A 22,106-nucleotide genomic window follows, 5' to 3' on the forward strand; every position below is an offset into this window, starting at 1 on the left:
TACTTGCAAAGTCAAATTTGCCTGATGTATCCTATGTCTCATATTGTACAATCGGCCCTGGAGGGTGGAGCCCTCGTAACCTGCTTCCTCGGGTGTACGCGTGTCTGTGGGTGTTGGGGCAGGACACGTACGGACCCACTCTCCCAAGGCAGCCCAATCAAAGTCCCCCTCTCAGCTCAAAGGCTGTCAACTCTCACGCCCCTCCTTGCGCCACAGCCCCCTCCTCCCTCTTCCACCCCTTCATATCCCGCCTCCAGAGTAGGACACCCACTTTCATTGGCAGGTGCTCCTCTCACTCCTACCCTGAAACCAGTCACTAGAGCGTTGGTGGAGAAGGACGGAGCCAATGGGAGTGCTCGTTGCGGCAGCTGCCGGTCCCGAGCGCCGGGAGGCGGTGCCGGGGGCGGGGTACGGGTTAGGGGGTTAGTTGCCGCTTGGAGTGAGGAGAAGGCAGAAGCGGCGGCGGCGGCGGCGTTTGCGGTAGCGCGGCTCCGCGGAAAGCCGGGCACCTCGAGGCCCTTTCCCCCTACTCCGGTCCCCAGAAGCAGGGGTCCAGGCCCTTTGCAGCTACCGGCCTCTCCCGCGCGTGCAGCCCCGCGAGTCGGCGTGATCCGGCCGGTTGCCCCTCTCCCCTGTCAGCGCGATGCCTGGGGCGGCAGCGGCGGCTTCGGGCTCCTTGCGGCCCCAGCCGTGACCGCCACTGCGAGCCCGGCCGGGCGGTTGGGGCCGTTGGACGTTTGTTTTCGCAGCTTTCCCCTCCCCCCCTCGCCGAGGCGGCGGGGGTGCGCGTTGGGAAGGGGGAGCCGGGAGACTCCTCCCTCTCCCCGATACCCCCGCCCCTCCCCCTTACACACTCGCACGCACTATCGCGCCGGCTCCCACACGCTCGCGCGCCTCCCGCTCCGCGCCTCGGTGTCGGCCGGCGTCGTCCCGGGCCCGCGGAGCCACCATGTCCACTGCCTCCTCCTCTTCCAGTTCCTCTCAGACCCCTCATCCCCCGCCGCAGAGGATGCGGCGCAGCGCCGCGGGTTCCCCGCCCGCCGCCCCCGTCACCGTCACCGGCAGCGGGAACGGTGCAGGCGGCGGCAGCGGCGGCGGTGTGGGCTGCGCCCCAGCTGCGGGAGCCGGCCGGCTGCTGCAGCCCATCCGCGCCACGGTGCCCTACCAACTCCTGCGGGGCAGCCAGCACAGTCCCACGCGCCCGCCCGCCGCCGCCGCCTCGCTGGGCAGCCTCCCGGGGCCCGGCGCGGCCCGCGGCCCCAGCCCGCCCAGCCCGACGCCGCCGCCGGCCGCGGCCCCAACCGAGCAGGCGCCGCGGGCCAAGGGCCGCCCGAGACGGTCCCCCGAGAGCCACCGGAGGAGCAACTCACCTGAGCGACGGAGCCCCGGCTCGCCCGTCTGCAGAGGTAGCGAGCCCAACCCTTCCGTCCTCCCGGGCTACGTCTCCCTTCCCCGACGGTGCCCTCCGTGGAAACTTCAGCCTCTCCGGGCTTCTCTTTGCTAGTGCATTATTGAAGGTGTGAAAGTGGCTTTGGGAACCTCACCCCCCTGCGGTCGCTACGGGGCTCGGAGGAGCGGACTGCAGAGCAACTTTTATTTGACCCTTCTGCCGCCCCTTCAGCTTTTATCTACCATCACACGCCTGCATCGAAAGGTTTTTCAGTTTAAGAGCTGATTAGCTCACTCCTGTGTTTGCTGTTTGTAGTGGGGGAAGGAAGAGCTGGGTGAAACACTTAAAAAAAACACGCACACCAACTCGGGCAGCAGATAAGGTGGTGGTTGTAATCTCTACAACCTCTTTGTGCTTTCCTACAAAGTTCCCATAATGTGTCTGTGCCTACCGGGGTAATTTTTTTTCTTTTTTGGAGGGGTGGAGGCACTAGTTATGATGTAAGGATATCCTGTTGGGTGTGTAGAGGGGACAGTTTTGGATGTGCAATTGAAGTGTATAGTGTTTGGGTTTTTTTTTTTTTTTTGGTCTCCTTTTCTCTACTTTATATAGTCATATGCATCCGGGCGGTACTGCACTGAAAACAGTTTATGCCCAACTCAAGACTTGAGTGGTAAATTTCTAAGGACCTATTTGTGGAGTGTGCTCACTTTTTTCCTTCCATTTTTAAGTACACTTAACAGTTCAGTTGAGCTGTTAAAGGATCTCGAGTTTTTTTTCTGTTAGTTGTCAAAGGCAATGGAGACCTGGTGGATGCTGTCGGCTTCCCTTAATGTTTTGTGTTTTGGTGTGGTTTGGTTTATCTCTAGGGACATAGTGCATGATCTGGTTGAGTCCTGGGGGAGAAGAGGGAGATAAGCCAAAACAGGGATGTAAAGAAGTAGCAGCTCATGTGATGAGATAGCGGGTTAGGGCTACAGATGCTGCTGCTGCTGCATTGTGGAGAGACCCTATCATACCGCTAACAGAGGAAAAATCTCTGCTTGGGAGGAAGTCATTGTGGAGCTCTGTATGGTGTTTTATATGGTATGTGGCATTTTTTTCATGGAGTTTTCTCAATGAGGGTCTTGGACTTGGAGAAAGTGATTGTGTTAAGTAAGATAGACTGCAGTTTGAGTGTTTTTGTTTTAGTATCTCGGACCTGTAATTTGCATGTTGCTAAGGCCCTTGTTTTCAGACCACTTGATGGTGAAGGCAGGGTTGGATATAGTGCAGTGGTATGTGTACAGGAGCACCAAGAAACACATCCTGTAATCTGTATGCACCAGAAGGAATTTGCTCCCCTACTCCTCCCCCAGGTCAAGCCAGCTGCAGAAACTGACATCCTCCAGCAAATCCTGAATGAATGAATGAAAACAACGTGATCGCCCTAATAATGACCACAACTGAACACACATCTTTGGCTGTATTTTATAGAAAAGGCCACCATTTTCTAACAGATTAATGCCATATGCGACTCCCTTGCTCATTTTCTAGAACTGTATGAAATGAAAGGTAACAGAATGAAAAGACGGTGGCAGTTACATACGTTTTTGAGTGATTTAGCTTCAACAGTATGTCCGTTGGGTTTTGGGACTTTCTTTTAAGGACTAATATGAGAGCCATAAAATAAGCACTGCAGAAAGATTCTGTCCAGAGGGTTTTGTGGGCATAGTAAGAGTAGTTGGAGCAATTCCTGCAACAATATGATGGCCATCTACTACCTCCTCCCCTTTTGCTGATAACCACTAGCATGTTATAGTAGTTTGTAGTACAACTTGCTTTTCCTGCATCTTTCAAAAGTCTTAATTGATTAGGAATTACAAGGTCCATCATCAAGTAGTTTTAATAAAATTTGTGACCAGACTTAAACTGTCCTCTTTGTTGTAGTACGGCACATCTGAGTTTAATGCAATTTTAACACAGTCATGATGAAAACACTTCTCTGAGTCTGGTTGTGCAGTAGACAAATTTGCATCATCAGGGAGCTTGTACAGGGACTAGAAGAGGCCTTTCTGTTGTTTTTTAACATCAAGTGGTTTGTCAGTTTCTTACATTGAAGTGATTTTGAATGTAGGTTCTTCTGCCCCCAGTTCCCTGATATTACCTTTATGTTACTTCTCCACATCCCGCCTTGCTCCTCTCTACTCAAGTTAAATCTTTTCTGTTTACTTTGCTATTTAAAATTCATACTATGAACAGTTGAACAATTTTTTCAAACGATGATCTACTCAGTTTCTTTTGAATTCTGCAAGGTTCTGACTTCAGTGGATTTTAGCCTCCACAGGTCAAGGCTCCTCCCGCTGCTGCTGCTGCTGCTGCTGCAGACACTGACATCACTATACTGCATGAATGAAAAACAACAACGTGCTCCATTTCTTGCTTTCCACCTCCTTCCTTTTCTGCACACTCCCCTGTGTGTGTGTATTTAAGACGGTATTATGCTGCATTTAAAACTACATTTAAAAATGTTAAATTAGGCAGCTAGTGGCTCAGGGATAGGTATTTAGTATAGAGGCATATTGTTTACAAAAAGCTTCAAGTGCTATGAGCATTTAGACTGGAGGTGACATAACAGCACTCGGTATTTTTTTATCTGGACTGGTCGTTATGGAAGAAAATACAGAAGCTGTAAACAGTTTTCTTTGTAGTTGTTTTACCAAGAAGAAGTTAGGAAACAACATGATTTCTAAACATGTTAGATCATTATTATCTCCCTCTGAAACATTCTTAATATGCATTTATAGGGTTAAGTCTAGAGTAATAAATGATAATCAGATTATTTCACACGGGTGAGAAAAAGCTGAATTATGTAAATAGGTACAATTTTAATATGGTATAATTTATAAAATTTAGCAAGAAGATGTTAATTTTCTTTATTTTGTAGCACAGTTTTAGATAATTTAAATGGCTATCATAATAGAAGATACATAAATCTCCAAACACCTTACTCTCTACAGATATCACCAGGTTTTATAAATTGAAACTGTCTTGTTTATGCATATGGATATTTTTGTTTGCATTTTTAAAAATTTTAGTTTGCATTTTTAAAACTTCAAAGTGTGTTATTTATATTCATTTCTTTACTTCTGCCATTAGCAAAATGTCACCCTCCCCCTTGTTTAGTTCTGAAGGGTCTTGAAGTGGTGAATGACAAGCTACTGAATGCATCCTCAGGCTCCCTGTGATGTGTTTGTAATAGATGTAAAATCATAAAGTATTATGCAAATAGTTATTTTTTGTAATGGTAATATGTAAGTCTACCTTTGAGATAAATAGAACAACTCAAATGAGAATGTAACAGGATGTTAGTGTTAAAATTAATGATCTTAGAAATCATGTGTAACAGTGAAAAGAAAATAGAATAAATTTGCTTCATTCTGAAAACGTCATAAAGCAAAACCTATGGGCTCAAAAACAGAACAAATACAGTTTTACTGTTCAAGACAGTAAGTAGCAGTTGCATGTCCTTTTGTGGTTTTCTGTAAGGATTGAGCATTGAGATGAATTATAAATTCTAAAAGATATAAAGACAATTGGATTAGAGCACTCTGGATGTGGAATACCACTTATTTTTAAGGGTACCAAACCTAATAACAAAAACATGGAAGAGCTTATAATTTTATATATTTCCTGCTATGGAAAACAGCATGTGTTAATTCCTGATTTAACATAATAGGTTTATTTACACCTAATAGTCTAACAGATTATTAACTCTAGAGTGAAATTTGATAAGAATTTTTCATGAGTGTCTTGAGAGCTTTATTGTTTTATACATTAAGAAGTTATTCTATTTAAAAGAAAATACAAAGCCAACTAACATATAATCCTGAATGACTGCCTTCAGAGTGTGTGTGTATATGTGTTTTAATCAGTCAGTTTGCTTTCAGTTTTTTATCTTTTCATTAAATTTCCCCTCTTGAGTCATTTTTAGTGCTGTGCTCAATTTGTAGAATTCCAGCATTTTTAATTACATTTTCCCCCCATTTTAAAGATGTTCAGACATTCTCTTATATTATAAAGTTACTTCTCAGGCTAATATTCTTGAAAATTATGTTCTCGCACTCCTGTGGCCCCCACTTTTAAAATTAGTTTTCCTAGAGTGCTTAGAGTTACTTGTTTCAAAGCTTTCTTATACTAGACTGAAAAATATACTGACAGTTAAAGCTTTGACTTTCTTCCCTAAAGAGATAGCTTTCAAATACTGATTTTTGAGAAAGATTTTCAGCTTTTGAGAACTACACTAAGTATCAGCAGCATTCATTAATTTTTCCCATTAATTATGGTAATAAAACTTCTACATCAGTGGGTCAGTAGCAAAATGGATCTAAGTGAATTTATAGACGTTTTTTATTCTTAAACTTTTTCATGCTCAAAGATTACATTCCTTTCCAATAACTATTATTCTAAGCATATTGAATATTGTATACACCTGGTATTATAAAAGCGCCTTGATCAGTTTAACTGTATGTAAAGTTATGTTACATATATTTAGCTAAAAATTACTTCATTATTTACTTTTTACAGAAGGACATTTCATTCACCACAGTGTATGTTTCCTCAAGGGTTTAATGCAAATTAGGATTTATATATTGGGGAAACGTTGAAGGGTAATGGTATCCTTGTGATTTTTATTTTTGCTAATGCAGACTAAATGTGAAGAAGAAAATAAAGGAGTAATTTGGCTCCATGGCAGTGAATAACAATGGAAATAAATGCAATGTTCAACGAATGGCTAGTAGGAGAGGATTTTTCTTAAATCTGAAATTTAAAACATTGCTAAAAGCCCATTTTATCAAAGCTTTCACATGTAGCTCATAATCTGCCAAGACGTATCTACTGATGACTTTGTTATTCTTAATTTTAGTTTAGTCTTTTCTCCAGAGTTTAAATCCCCTGATAGGATTTTCCTTAGCACCTGTCTGGGGTTTGTGCCTGCTGCTGCTGTTTTTTGTCTTCAGTATATAATTTTGTTCTCTTATTAAATGTCTAAGAGACCAAATCACTGTGCTGTTTCTGTCCTGTGTTCTTTTTTAACAAGAAGTTGAGCTTATCTCATAATTGTTGCTAGCTGGGTTTGCTTAAAGTAAGTGGAAGACAGAGAGCACACTGTCATCTATGATGTAAAAAACTTGAGAAACCGATAGAAGAGCCAGGAGCCATCTTGCTTTCCCTTTCTACCCCTCATCTGAATTACTGGAGCTACTATGACTTCATCACTCATCTGGCTCATTCTAGAACAAGATTCGCATTTATTTTGCAAAAAAACAAAAACAAAAAACTATATATATATATATACATACACACACATAATGGATTTATAGTAATTTTGAAGAAAATAGGATTATCCTTAATTATGAACAAATTGTGGAAAAAACATTTTTCTAGTATTTCATTTTTGTAGGAGCAAGCATGGCAGATACCTTTAAGCTGTGGTGTTTACCGCAGGTAAATGTTACTGTGGCAGCTGTCGGGACCAGGCAAGTTCATGGATACCTCAGTCTTGCATGCTTAGTTGCTCAGTTGTGTCTGGCTCTTCGTGACCCCATGGATTGTGGCCCTCCCAGCTCCTCTGTCCATGGGATTCCCCAGGGAAGAATACTGGAGAGGGTTGCCATTTCTTCCTCCAGGGGATCTTCCCAACCCAGGGATTGAAACCACGTCTCTGGCATCTCCTGCATTGCAGGTAGATTCTTTGCCACTGAGCTACTTGGGAAGCCCCAGATACCTCAATAACCTCTGCAATATTATGTTGTATCTCTAAAGATGTAGGTAGAAAGGAAGAAAACATGTGAGTGCTTAAGGCAATATATACTTCATTCATCAAGAAAGTGGATTTGAAATCTAATTTTTGATTCTAGATACGGTGTTCACTCTACAGGATTATCCTGTTGCTCCTAATTGAAAGAAGACTCTGATACTGGTCATCAGCTGTGATTTCTGAGCTGTAAAAATTACTAATGAATAGGTTTTCTATTGCTTCCACAGCACTGTTACACTGTGCTGGAGTATGTTTTGACATTTTCAGAACGTCTAAAAATGTAAGACCTAGGTTAGTGACTGTACCTGAAATAAAATATGGTTGGATTGGTCATATCTCTTTGTCACATAAAAGCCTGAGAATATGTGTGTGTGAGTGAGTGAGTGACTGAGAGAGAGAGAGAGAGAGACAGACAGACAGACAGATAGACAGAAGGCAGGTTTAAGTGACAGTGTGTGAGAAATCCTGGTTCCTGAAGGGTCAAGGATATGAACTTGGCTGTATCTGGCCTTATGTACTTCTAGAATCTGTACTGCTTCTGAATTGTATTATAGTGAGAAGTACTTTTCCCCATGATTATTAAAAGTTATATGTGGCGATAAACTGGTAAATGTCTCAGGAATCACTAAGCAGAGATTCTGGTCTCAGGTGATAGTCCCAGCAACTGGTGCTGGATTAATTCAGCCCCTCACCCCTAAGAAGCTAATAGTTATCCCTGCAATTTGTGGGTTTGAACTCTGAATGTTTGTAATTTAGTGAAATGCCACTATGTTGTACTTTAATGATGGCTCACCAAAAACAAGGATGAGTTAAACTTGTGAGACTCATTATTGTGTGGGAAGACTGGTGTCCAAAATCGTCTTCCAAGATACTAGAATTAAGAAACTCACTAAACTTCTGGATGTGTTTCATAACAAGAATGCAAGAACTGCTACAGATTGCTGCCTAGTGTCACTAAAGATCAAGTATCTATCTCCTGCTGACAGTAATAGCCCCTTATTTAGCCAGTATGGCCACAGGGAGAACTTCACATAGCTAACTTTTAGATTACTAAAATACTATTTGGTGAAACAGATGCTTTCTAAAATCATTATACAATTGTTTTCTTAAGCAGAACAAACAAAACCTCAATGAACTCTTTGTAGCTTAATTAATTTTAATACCTATGATTGCTAATAGATACTTCTGAATATAAGATTGAATGAGCATGGCCTATTACTGATCCTATAAATTTGCTTTGGGAAGTGTCTTTTTTCCTGGTAAATGTGGAATGAAACAGTGTGTGGCCACATTTATTCCTTAATAGAATAACCTGGCTTTTTTCTCTTATCAAGTTAAAGACCAAAAAATTATTTTCCAAATGGTTCCATAAAAGAACCTTAGAAACAAAAAGGTATGCTGAAAAATAACTAGATTTGAAGTCAAGAGACTTAGGTTATTTATCCACTTCTAACATTTGACTTACAGTAAGTCTCTAAATCTTCATCTAATTGATGGGTGGGCTTTTTAAGAGTTCAGTTGGGTAAGGAAAAGAGTCTACTATGGAAAGGAAAAGTAAGTTTATTAAACTAGATGATGATTTTGAATTTTTAAAACTAGTTTTACTGAGGTATAGCTGACAAAGTTGTATATATTTTAAGGTATACAGTTTGATGATTAGGTATACATTTACAAAGTGAAGTGATTACCATAATTAAGATAAGTGCATATCTATCACCTCACAGAGCTACCTTTTTTTTTTTTTGATGTGTGATGAGAACACTCAAGATCTCTTCTTAGCAAATTCCACGTATGCAATACAGTATTACTGACTACAGTCACCAGCTGTACCTTAGGTTCCCAGAACTCACCTGTGTCACAACTTAAAGTTTGTACCCGTCCAGCAACTTTCCCCACCTGCCAGTCCATGGCAGCCATCATTCTACTCTCTCCTGTGAATTACTTTTTAAGAGTACGCACATAAGTGAGATCATAATTGTTTTTTTCCCTGTGTATTTGTTTTTCTGTGTCTGGCTTATTTCACTTAGAAAAATATCCTCCAAGTTCATCTATGTTGTTGCCAGTGGCAGGATTTCCTTTTTAAAAGACTGTGTAATAATCCGCGCACGCGCTTGTGTGTGTACACATACCTATGTGTATATATTTTCTTTATCCATTCCCCCATGAGTGAACACAGAGGTTCTCCATCTCCTAGTTATTGTGGAAAATGCTGCATTGAATATGGGAGTGCAGGTATCTTTTCAGGATCCTGGTGTTATTTCCTGTGAGTATATACTCAGAGTGAGATTGCTAGATTATATGTTAGTTCTATTCTTAAGGTTTTGAGGAGTCTTCATGCTGTTTCCCATTCCCACCAGTTTCCATTCTCACCAGTGGTGTACAAGGGTGCTCTTTTCTCCACATCCTCGCCAACATATGTTATTTTCTTATCTTTTTGACAGTAGCCATTCTACCAAGTGTGAGATGGTATCTCATGTGGTTTTAATTTGCGTTTCTCTGGTTAGTGATGTTTGAGCACCTTTTCATGTACCCTCAATAGCCGTTTATATGTCATCTTTGGAAAATGTCTACTTTGCTCTCTTTTGTCTATGATTTAATAAGCTTATTTGTATTTTCTGCTATTGAGTTACATGAATTCCATATATATATTTTGGATATCCCTTATCAGATGTATGGTTTGCAGGTATTTTCTTCTGTGCCATAACTTGTCTTTTCATTTTGTTAATTGTTTCCTTTGCTGTGCAGAAGCTTTTTAGTTGCTTGTTTGTTTTTGCTTTTGTTGCTTGTGCTTTTGGTATTATATCCAAAATGTCATTGCCAGGACTGAGCTTTTTCCCTATGTTTTCTTCTAGGAGTTTGACAGTTCCAGGCCTTATAGTTAAGTCTTTAATCTATTTCAAGTTAATTTTGTGTACAGTGTAAGATAGGATTCAGTTTCACTCTTTTGCATGTAGATATCCAGTTTTCCTAGCACCATGTATAGAGAGACTATCCTTTTCTCATTGTATATTCTTGGTACCTCTGTCAAAGATCAGTTGACCATATATCTGTGGAGTTTTATATCTGGGCCTTCTGTGCCATTGGTCTGATGTGAAGAGCCAACTCATTGGAAAAGACCCTGATGCTGGGGAAGGTTGAGGGCATAGGAGAAGGGGGTGACAAAGGATGAGATGGTTGGATGGCATCACTGACCCAATGGACATGAGTCTGAGCAAACTCTGGGAGATAGTGAAGGACAGGGAAGCCTGGGGTGCTGCAGTCCATGGGGTTGCAAAGTCGGACACAACTTAATGACCGAACAGCAACAAATATGCGTAGATTTATTTATCTGGGCCCTCTTTTCCATTGGTTTATGTGTCTGTTTTTATGCCAGTACCATACTGTTTCCATTGCTATGGCACTGTATAAACTAGATGATTCTTTGTACAATTAGTTATGTATTGAGCAACTAGTCTTAACCAGAACTCAGTGTAGAATACTTTCATAATACTTTTACAATCTCTCTTCACAGATAACTTTTATAATCTCTCTTCTCTCTTGAGGGGTTAAGTAATTTGCTCAGGGTCAGGTGGCATGCACAGAGGCCGACAGGGCCATGTAACTCTCTAAGTCCTGACTTCAGGTTAGCTGGAAGTTGCTTTTGGAACCCAGTTAATTATGGGACAGGAAAACATGCACAATGGGTAATCCCATTGCTTATATAGTTAAGACACAGAAAGGCCAAAAATAGTTTTGGCAGGGGGTTGGGTGAAGAGAAAGCTAAATGGGACTAAACTCTAGGGTCCACAGAACTTAAAATAGCTGCAAGTATTCCCAGTGATTCAGGCCTCAGATATGTATATAAGAATGTCATAGCACTTCAGAACTTTATTATGTCATTAGCAGGCCTTTCCCTTGGTCTGTAAAATATACTTTGTTAAGACAGAATTTAGATTTCATGTGAAATCTCAAAATCTGGGTAGAATGAGTCCTTTTGTATTTTCATATTTGATAATGTAACCTTTGCCTTTGTAATAAAGCATCATAAGGTTCCATTCAAGCATAACACTGATTTTAACTTCCACCGTTCTTTGACAGCTCATCAGCATTCAAAATAGTACCTTTTTATATTTCATTCTCATGGCAAAGTAAGGTGTGCTGTCTTCTCAGTTTATGCCTCCTTGGGCTCTTTTCCTTTTTCTAGGTTTGCTGATGTGATGTAGAAAGATATTTCAATCTGCATTTTAACAACTTCTTTCAGGATGTTGTGACAGTTTTCAGTGTCCCTTGCACTTACTGTATGCTCTCTTTGACAGTGTGGAATATAGATCCTTTCATAAGTAACATTAGACATGGCATTTTTATTGTTGTTCTGATTCTGAAAGTGTTTTATAGAGTCTGTGTGATAAAGTTTCTCATGACATTTCTTCTGTAGTTTCCTAGTTAAATACATCAGTTTATAAGTTGGATTAGTGAAGTAATCTTTGTATCTTAGAAAATAATAAAAAAAACTTACAGAGCTCAGTTGCTTAGTTACCTTTAAAAACTGTTTGCTGTGCGCATGTAACCTGTGAAATGATCTTTCCATAAACGGGTGTAAAAGATCATAGTAAAATAGAGATTTTTCTCTATATTAGCTGGTAATCTATAAACAAATTATATTTATGATAGTTTTGAGTTTTCTGACAGTGTCATTTTCTTTCTACTAAAGGGTTTTTGAAGGTACTCTGAAAAGAATCAACTGTCCTTTTCCTGTTTAAGGTCAGGTTGTTTCATTTAAGTGTCTAATACTTACTAAGCAGGGAGTAGCAAATACTGCTAAATGCAGTTTCATTAGAGTTGTAAAATTAGGGAGATAGACTGTGCTCAGAAATAATGTTTTGGGGAAAAGCTAAAATATGCAGCAATATTTTGATCAGAGAGCTTAAAATAAACCTTATTTAAAATTCTGGTCATTCTTTACATATCTAAGTGACCTATTATTGAGAAACACCTGGGCAGTTTGATTGCATTTGTTTATTCTTTCTCTTTTTGGTTAAAATACAAAAAGGATGTGAAGTGAAGTTGCTCAGTCGTGTCCGACTCTTTGCGACCCCATGGACACCAGGCTCCTCCATCCATGGGATTTTCTAGGCAAGAGTACTGGAGTGGGTTGCCTTTTCCTTCTCCAGGGAACTTCCCAACCCAGGGATTGAACCCAGGTCTCCCGCATTGTAGGTAGACGCTTTACCGTCTGAGCCACCAGGGATGAATACAGCTTTAATTTCAGTGATAACTGTTCATTCAAGAAATTTTTATTTTCAGGTATTGCAGTAGCTGTTCATAGTATGTTGATGGGTAAAACTAGTGGATTTTCTCTCTCTTTCACACAATGACTATTTCTTGAGTCTCTACTATGTCTGAAGAGCTGTTTAACCCTTAAAGAATACGTGTTCTAGGTGCAGTTGGTGTGTTCACATTTATATTTCTTAACAAACTCAGGTTATTTAAAATCTGCCAAGAATATGACCCACTGTTTTCTCTGAGCCTTGAACTTCACATATGAATTATTATGTTCCTATGCTTCTCTTTCAAGATTAGGTTGAGCTTTTTGGTATTCTTTTTTGAATACTGAATACTTATATGTGTTTTTCCCTTACTAGATGAACCTTAGGAGAGCATCATCTTGTGGCTTCTCTAATATGTCTAGGTCTGAGCTGTATTGCTGCCTAGACATATTAAAATATTCTGCTAAAGTTTGGCCTAGCCTTGTGGAATTAACATGAAATCAGCTTCTGAAGCTGTTCTACTTGGAGAAACTTAAAAAACCATCATGCCAAAAACTGTGGACATACTCAATTAAAAATTTAAATGTTTTCAGATCTGTCATAAAGACCATGATTATTCTAAGCTCCAAGTAGGAGAATGTGAATTACATATTTATTTCTGGTTTATTATAATATAAAAATTTTAAAGTATGGAGCAGATTTTGGGGTGGTTATTTGCTTAAGAGAATATCCAATTTATGTGCAAGTAAAATTATTCAATTTACCAAAGTGTTATTTATACAAACTTTTTAGGAAGTCAATTACACAAGATTGAGGTTCATCTGAGGTTGTAAAAATATATTACTGAATAGTGTAATTTCTCATTGCTACATAAAATGTTCTACTGACATTTAGCAGAATTAATATCCTAAGAAGTTATAAATGAACATGAATAGATCTCTTCCATTCCCTTTCTAGTGTGAGTATTAAAATTATAAGAAATTTTGTATTCAGATAACCCCTAAAAGGGAAAGAATTCATATGCACTAATGATTCTATTTCTCACATTTTTCTGTGGAAAGGTATGCTTTTAAATTCAACAAATATTCCAGGGTTTTTTTTACTGGATTATTTTGTCCTTATAAAAAAAGTTACTATTTGAGTTATAAGTTCCTACCAAACCTTTCCTAACCAGTTTCATGGAGGAAATATTTCTTCCTTCATGAGAAACTTTCACCAAACCTGCTACTGTTATTAATGTCAAGAAGACAAGGCAATAAGTCAGCGTAATTAGACTAGAAATATGATTAACACTGTGGATTATGATCCTTATAGTTGTATATTTCTATAGTCTGACTTTAAGGTTTCTGTATATACTTAAGGATTAAGAAATTAATTGCTCACTATATATACACTATTAATTAACAAGTACCTACTGTATAGCAAAGGGGACACTACTCAATACTCTATAATGGCCTATATGGGGAAAGAATCTAAAAAAGAGTGGATATATGTATAACAGATTCTTTTTGCCGTACGCCTGAAGCTAACAAAACATTGTAAATCAACCTTACCGCAATAGAAATTTAAAAATAAACAAACATTTACAGGAACTTGAAAAGATGGTACAGAGAAGTCCCATGTATCCTCCATCAACTTCTCCTTTAATGAGTATATCTTACAAAATTAAAGGATGGCATCAAACCAGGATTTTTATATCGGTGTGCCTGATGCTGTATGTGTGTATCGGTCTTATCGCGTGTGCAGCAGATCTGTGTAGCCACCAGTGAAATCAAGACGCAGAGCTGCTCTATCACAGATGTCGGAGGCCACGCAGATCCCCCTCCCGTGCTGCCCCTCTCAGTCACGCCACTCCCTCCCCCTCTCCACCGCTGTCCTGTCTGTATACGTTTGTCATTTTGAGAATGTTAAATAAAAGGAATCATACACTATGTGGCGTTTTGAGCGTGGCTCTTTTTCACTCAACATAGTGCCACTGACATGTATCAAAGTTGTTGAGAGTACCGATAGTCTGTTTGCCTTTATTGCCAAGCAGAATTCCAAGATCCACGGATGTACCACAGTTTCTTTAACCCATCACTTATTGGAGTACATTGAAGTTAAGTTTGGGGCTATTACAAATAAAAATCTCTTTTATAAAATGTTACAAAAATTTGTGTACAGATTTTTTTTTAAAAAAAAGAAATTAATTGGTCACCTAATCCAATTATACCTGAAGTCTGCACAGTATCCATTAGTGTCGTGTGTGTGTATGTATATAAGAGAGAGAATGCTGCAAAGTTCACATTCCTTTCTCAACAGTCGCTGGATAATCACTGGCTCCTGACACTTTTGCCATGTAGAGTAGAAATTCACGGTCATCTTCTCATAATGCTGTAAGTAATTTTAATATACTAAATGGTAGTGACTTATACTAAGTGTTAGTTACTTAGAGCTCTATGTTACTTGTCCCATGTAAGATAAAAGCAGTGGACATCTAACTAGATGAGAATTCTGAACATCTTCCTTGTGGTTATAGAGAAATGTACTATTTCTAACACAATTATATTTCCTTCTAGAGGCATGTCTTAAAAGCTGAATTCTTTGTAGTATTTACTTCAGGACTCTTTGGTAAAAATAAGTTTGTTGGATGGGTTTTTAGATACAGATTGATTGGTTTAAATATAAATTCCCCTTTCTGAGTCACCTAACATAATTTGGAATGACAGTTCAGTTGTCTGTAGTTTAATTTTCTTAACAAGTGTATGATAATTTTCTCTGCTGGAATTGGCTTTGTGATTTTTGAGCAGAAGATTATGTTGGTATTTAAATTCAAAGTTGAAACAAGCATTGAAAGGTGTAGTTATTGCATTTCCACTGATTGGAATGGGTATTCTTTAAGGTGGTAACTGTATATAGCAAATTAAAACAGACATGACCCTTACATCCTGCAAGTTTACATACCCAAATACTTTAAAATATCATTATAATTGTCCTTGGATGTTTTGCTCATGCTCTTTACCTCCTTGCTGATTTTGTTACCATCTATATATAAAGTTTTCACTTAAAGTATATTCCACCTATGTTTCACATAGTAGAATATATCACATGCTTTGAAAAGGTGGCCTAGTATATTTTTCAGTGCTGACAGAAAAGCAGTGATTTATTAGTACATTTTACTCTGTGTAATTTCAAATTTAGGTAATGTACTTTAATTATTCCCACGTGATAAGATAGTATTAGAAGTATCATTATCACTGTGTGTGTGTTAGTTGCCCAATCGTGTCTGACTCTTTGCCATCCCATGGACTGTAGCCCACCAGGCTCCTCTGTCCATGGAAATTCTCCAGACAAGAACACTGGAGTAGATAGCCATTTCCTTCTCCAGGGGATCTTATCTTCCTGACACAGGGATCGAACCTGGCTCTCCTGCATTGCAGGTAGACTCTTTACTGTCTGAGCCACCAATTTAAACTCAGAGATTTGGTACAGAAACAGCTGAATAGTTTCTTGTATTTGCTTACTGGCAGTATGAAACACAGCAGCATTGGTTAAGACTTTCAGACCCAGAGCATCACTGGATTGGGTTCTTAACTTCCTTATAGCATAATTATTAACCTTTCCTCCTCCTTCATTTATCCCATTCTATGTCTTATCCCATCTCCCATCTCCATAGAATTTTTTCCTGAATCTGGTAGCTTCTTTCCATCACCTCATGGCTTCATTACTGCTTATTGCTTTGCTGGAACTGCCGCCTCTCTAGTGGTTCCCCTGTCATTAGTCTCCCATCTCTAATTTCCCCATTGGCATTGTTATAAACACAGTCTGTCTTTAAAAAAAAATTCCGAAGTTCACAATCCTTGCCTTGACATAAATGACTCATGTTAGCATTCACAATTGTGTACCTCGAGTACTTTGTAAACTGAACTCACTTTGTATTGAAAATGCTGTTATCTTTCAGTAGCTCCATACTTCTTTCCTTGTCAGGGTAAGGATTCCTTGTCAGGGTAAGGTAATCTGTTGATTACTGTAAATAAAATTAGATTATTCTATTTGTGGTGATGATTATAATAATTCAGTGAGACACACTCTAAAATTTGGCTCAAACTATCTCCGAGGGTAATTCAGACAAACTGCCTTTCTATTGTAGAGACTTCTAAGTATTCACCAAATTCTGTTTTGTCTCCCTCTTGGCCCACATCTAGACTATTTTTCCTACTCCTTGCAATTAGATAAAGCTTTGTGATATACAACAACACTTTCATCTGTGTTCAGTAAAAAAGCACTAGTTTGATCCTCCTCATTCTTCTCTTTCCTCATTTGCCAGCTGGATGCAAAGAGTTTAGCAGAGGAGTCTAACCAAGGCCCTGGGGGAATGATGGAGCCATGAAATGAAGGAAGTCAGAATCCATGAATGATTATATGGAAGGCCATCTGTCAGCCAGGAAGATACATTGAGTTTTTATTGTGATAAGCCACAAATTTAAAAAAATGGTAGCTGCCAGCATTAGCAACTTTGCTGCACTTCACAGTTTAAAGAAATGTGGTCTACCAACTGCTTCTCCTGGAGCCGCTTTGAAAATTCACCTTGGGAGTGTCACTGTTAGCGCCCGTGATCCAGCACGTAGGCACATTTGGTTCACGGTCGTCAGTGCCTCAGCCACTATGCAGGAGACATGAAGCTCACACACCAAGACTGTGTGATCTGGGTGGAATGGATTTATCTTTATATAATTTGCTGTTTTATTTTTATTAACTGAAGATCTTGTACCATTTTTGAAAAAGTTTGGAGATGTTGTAAGCATTGATAGCCTTGTGGAAGTCAGTCCATGGTCTTGCAGAGTGCCTGTCAGGGCACTGAGTTTCGTGGTCTTGTTATTTTATATGAATGTTATTTTTCTTGGGCATGCAGAGAATGGAAGAGTTCTTTATTATATGAACCTAATGACCTGCTTGTGAAATACCTAAGCATAGAAATCATAGCCTTTTATGTACATGTTGAAAACAGAATGATAATAGGATCTGAATTCAAGTTCCTTTTGTCGCCGTCTTGCATCTTACTCACAATGATTTTAGATGAGCTTCACATACAGAATGTTAAAAAAAAAAAAAAAGGAGCCATTCTGTTGAGGCCCTTCCAAAAAGTCTCTTTCGGTAATGAGTTCCATAGTATATGCCAGGTGATTTCTTAGTTTTGGGGTAATTTATTACGTTAAGAATAAGGAAAGAATGTATAACTGAAATAAATCCACAGGTTTAACAAAACTTGAGAAGTTGTGCCAGTTGTTAGAGAAACAAAGAAAAAAAGAGACAGCCTTAACTTTTAGGAAAGGAGCCCACCCTCTGGCAGATATGTTTATCCTTTAAGTATAAACTAAACAGATTAGTGAATTGTGTTACGTTTTGCTTTCTTAATTCATTCCTTTTTTTTTTTTCTTTCCATTCTTAAGTGAAAGTAAAATAGCTAAAATATAATATGGGGGAAGAGAGATGGATAAATGATTGATGTATTCATGAAAATGAAAATGATTTTATTTGTAATGTTTGAACAGATATTGTTCAGTACTTGTCCTGCCTCAAACACAACACAGGAGATATTTAAAAAATTCTGATCAGAGGTGAAGAAGGAAAGAATGGAGGAAAAGGGCAGACAAAAATCTGGTTGACTCATCTCCTTTGTATAATTGGCAAAAATGTGGTTTTGTTTTCTTCCCTTGTTGAGATGAATCTTTTTAGTACATCTGAAAGCGTTGTTCAGGTTTTTATTACAAATGCCCTACCTATTCTAGGTATGACTGACTTATGCTATATCCAAACAGTATAGTCTGATATTTGTTCACTCATTTCTTGGGCACTTGGTTTGAACAATGTTCTTTTTATCATTTAAGGGAAAAAATTAACTTAGATGCTAATAACAAACTCTGAAACTTTGTGACTTCAGTCCATTTATTGCTCCCGGGCAGTGCCATTTTGAATTAAGTACAGTTCAATCAATAATATCAATAGACTATTTTTGACTAAGATTATAATTACCAGTTTTGGGTATATTCTAGAGGAATAAAATATGATGCTCTTCTAAAATATTTTTGACACTTTTCCCCTACACTTAGTCATGCCACTAGTAGTTTTATTTTATTTTTTCTGAAGTTGCTCCCAGTCCTTGGCAACGTTTCCTGGCAACCTTCTATGCATAATATTTGTAGAATTGTTGAGGTGGAAGGTGTTCTGTGTATGCAAACACAGAACTGGTTTTTACCATGTTCTGTTTTACTCCGTGGTGTCTACAAAGGTATCATTTATGTGAGACCTTTTCCTTCAGGATGTTTCCTGCAGCTTTTGGCCATTTCCAGCTTTAATGAAGCATCCAATTTTGGATAAACTACTGCTTCATAGTACATATTTGGTTCTTTGATGTCAATATTTATGAAAGTAAATGCTAGAATAAACATCTGTGTTTCCTTATTTCTGAAGCCTTCATTCTGTAGAGCCTACTGATTCTGGGTTTCATCTACAGAAGTGTAGTTAGTTCTGTATTTCCTAGTCAACAATGTATTCACCATTGCTGGATTTGGGGACACAGGGAAAAATACAATTTTTGAAGGGAAAAATACTAGGAGGGTAGATTTAATTAGATTCTTTTTCATGAAGCAAATCAGTGGCATCCAGATGTATTTCAGTACAGCCTTCTGTTTATAATTTGCCTACCATCAGTAAATTAGGTTGACTAGCAGTCATATCTTAATGAAACTAAACAGTTTTCTTTTCCTAAGCCTTTTTCCTTAATCTTTTCTACATTTAACCATGGAGTTAACTATTTACCCTCTTATTATGCTATTATGAGCTATTATCATGCTATTATGAGCTAATCTGTAGTTTTTATTACCTAAACAAAATGTTTCGAACTTAAGACTTAAATGCTTGAATCTTACTTTCATTTATAAATTGTATGTTGTTAAAATATATTTTGATTTAGAATTCTACAAATTTTCAGTGTAGATTTGAGAAGAGATATTTACTTGCCTAGGAGACTGTTGTGCTTTCTTGTGCCATATTTAGTCATTAGTCTTTATTCAAACAAGAGATGAGAAAGATGATCATTTTCAGATTCTTTTTCAGAATCAGAGGAACTATAGGCATCATACAGATTTCTAAATACCTTGTTTTTCATGGTATAACTTAATTGCTCTTTTGTAATAGTGGTAAGATCCTGATTCCATAATGTTAATAGTCAATTCTTTCTTGGCCTTGAAAATTATTTTAGGACTTTTTGTTCTTTATTAACTTGTCCCATAGATAGTGGGATGATGTGGAAAGAGGCTGCTTGCTTTTGTTCCTTTGAAAAGCAGGTCCTTCTAGATTTAGCCCCTTGCGAGGTGAAGGTCCTCTTCAGACTTTTCCATCTTGTTTTTTCCAAATGCTTCTCTCTCCAAGCACCTCAGCCCATTATTCTACTTTTCCCCATAAAAGGAATTCCTGTTCCTTGATCCATTCCTGATTCTCGCTACAAGCTTCTGTAGGGTGTATTTTCAAACTTGACTCTGTAACTGCCAGCTCTAGAGGAAGGAGATGGGCAAAAATTCTCATAATGGAGTGACTATAGATGCTCCATTTCAGTTAGTTTCTTCAGTAGATTGAGCAGGAGCTCATTTCTCACCTAGGTTACCTGGGAATAAAGTGTACCTCTTTAGGGCTAGTATTAATTTTTCTGAGTCAACATAATAAAATATTGGAGGAATATTAAAAATTGTTATATAAATATGGTTATATAAAATTTTTAATAATTAAATTTGGTTATCAGATGTTCTGGAAATTCTTGTCTTAAATTCAGATGTGCTGAGAGAATAACCATATGAATTTACAATCCTTCTCTGGTTATTTCTTTCATGTACTGATGGAAGACTTGCCTTAGAGATACTGAGCATTCTGCTGTCTTCTACTTTGAAAATTGCTGCATGAATGGCTCACACATTCCAGCAGTCTTCATGTTAATTCCTTTCCAAGCTGTTGGTTGTATGAAGCTTATTCTCTGGTAGATTCTTCAGGAAAGACTCATGGGAACAATATTCTTTGACTTCTACATATATTATGTAGCAAGAACTGAAAGTTTTTTTTTAGTCCATGGCTTGTTATACTTGAAAGTCACTAGCTTCATTAAAGTGTGTTTGATATGGACTGTATTGGCTGTATCATTTTTCTCAGATCCATGTATGGTCTTTCAGTATGTAGTTTGAAGTTATCTTTTATTCTGGGAGAGTTTTCTTAAATTGTAGTTTTTAGCATGTTTTGTTTTGTTGCCTTGGTCTTCTTCAGGGACCACTCCTAAACATGTTGGACAGTCTTGCTTATGTTACACGACAACTATTGTCTCTTAAATTTTTTTTTAATTCTAAAATTTAAATTTTCTTTTATTAAATTGTAAAATTTGTGTTATGTTCCATTTTCTACCTTAGGCAATGCATTAACCCACTCTGTTTCTTATAACTTAAAGTCTTCATTCCTAAAATAAATTTTTCTTTTATTTCTAAATCTTTCCTGAGTTTGTTCACCTCTCTTTTCATATCTTCCTTGCCTGCAAGCACATCATTTCTGAGTGTTTCTAATTTTGAGGTTTTTCATTGCTTCTCACATTTAAAGAAGATTTTTAGCATGTTTTGAACTATGAGATCACAGTTTTCCCTACTTTCAATCAGGGGGTTTCATCAGTTAACATTGGATGTCATACTGTGGTAAAAAGATACAGCCCATTCAGTAGCCTTTATTGTGCTGTAGTCTTTTTTGTTAGTTTGTTTTTTATTTTTAAAATGGGATATAATAGTGGATCTGCCTTATTTGGTTAAAAATTTTCTAAGCTCTACCATTGCTTTAACTGGAATATAAGTGCTTTGAAACAAAACTTTATGAAGCATTTCATCTTCTGGTTAAGGAATATCTGCTTTCCTCTCACTATATTAATTTCCATCTTTGATCATCTTATATTATTTTATAGTTGCTAATACTTTGTGATTATTTCTTTAAAATTTGAACCCATTAGTCACGTGAGATTTTGGATATTTGGAATCTCTATTAATTGAATTCATTGGAAGTTCATAAAGTTTATAGAATGTTCTGCTAATTACGACTTTGTTGAGGTTCCCTAAAGAAATACCATTTTGCCACCAGAAAAGAAGTGAACTTAAAAATCTTTAAAATCTCAGCTGCTATATCCGTAATTCTTTGTAGATATATTCTAAGTGTCAGAACTCCATCGAAATTTGTGGTGTATGTCTTTCAGTGCTTGCCACCTGCCTTCATGACCATCTTGGTGAAGTTTTCTTCATAACCTTGATACAAAAAGACACTCTCTTGAATTTTATTTGAAAATAGGCTGAAGGCCTTCCTCCAAATGTCTTATCTCAGCTTATGCATCATTTGACACAAATCTGAGTGGGCTGTAACCTAGAGAATCATTCCTAAATGGCTGCTGGACTCCATTTTCCTGTTTGTTTTTCTTGACAGACCTCAGGTTACAGGTGTCAGGCCTCATTGGGTCAGACGCATGTTTGTTTCTCTTGTCAGCTTCTTGACTGGTTCCTTTCCAGATTTCTGCAGGGCAGCCATATGGCCATTTCAGCATATTTTCTAGATTGCTTCTGTGGCAGGATTCCAGGGCTGGTTGATTAGTGTTTCAGAAACTACTCACACTGAGAGGGCT

At 38.3% G+C, this 22,106-nt stretch overlaps 1 protein-coding gene across 1 annotated transcript in view; it reads left to right on the forward strand.

Annotated features, from left to right (window-relative positions):
- The first annotated feature begins 949 nt into the window (after positions 1-949).
- GLCCI1 (glucocorticoid induced 1) overlaps positions 950-22,106 on the forward strand; it is a 104,511-nt gene continuing 83,354 nt past the window's right edge. Inside the window, exon 1 of the mRNA XM_068973059.1 lies at positions 950-1,406. Coding sequence (XP_068829160.1) covers positions 950-1,406 — 457 coding nt within the window. The remainder of the gene's footprint in view (positions 1,407-22,106) is intronic.

This window comes from Capricornis sumatraensis, chromosome 5 (assembly GCF_032405125.1).
Source record: "Capricornis sumatraensis isolate serow.1 chromosome 5, serow.2, whole genome shotgun sequence".
Taxonomy (NCBI): domain Eukaryota; kingdom Metazoa; phylum Chordata; class Mammalia; order Artiodactyla; family Bovidae; genus Capricornis; species Capricornis sumatraensis.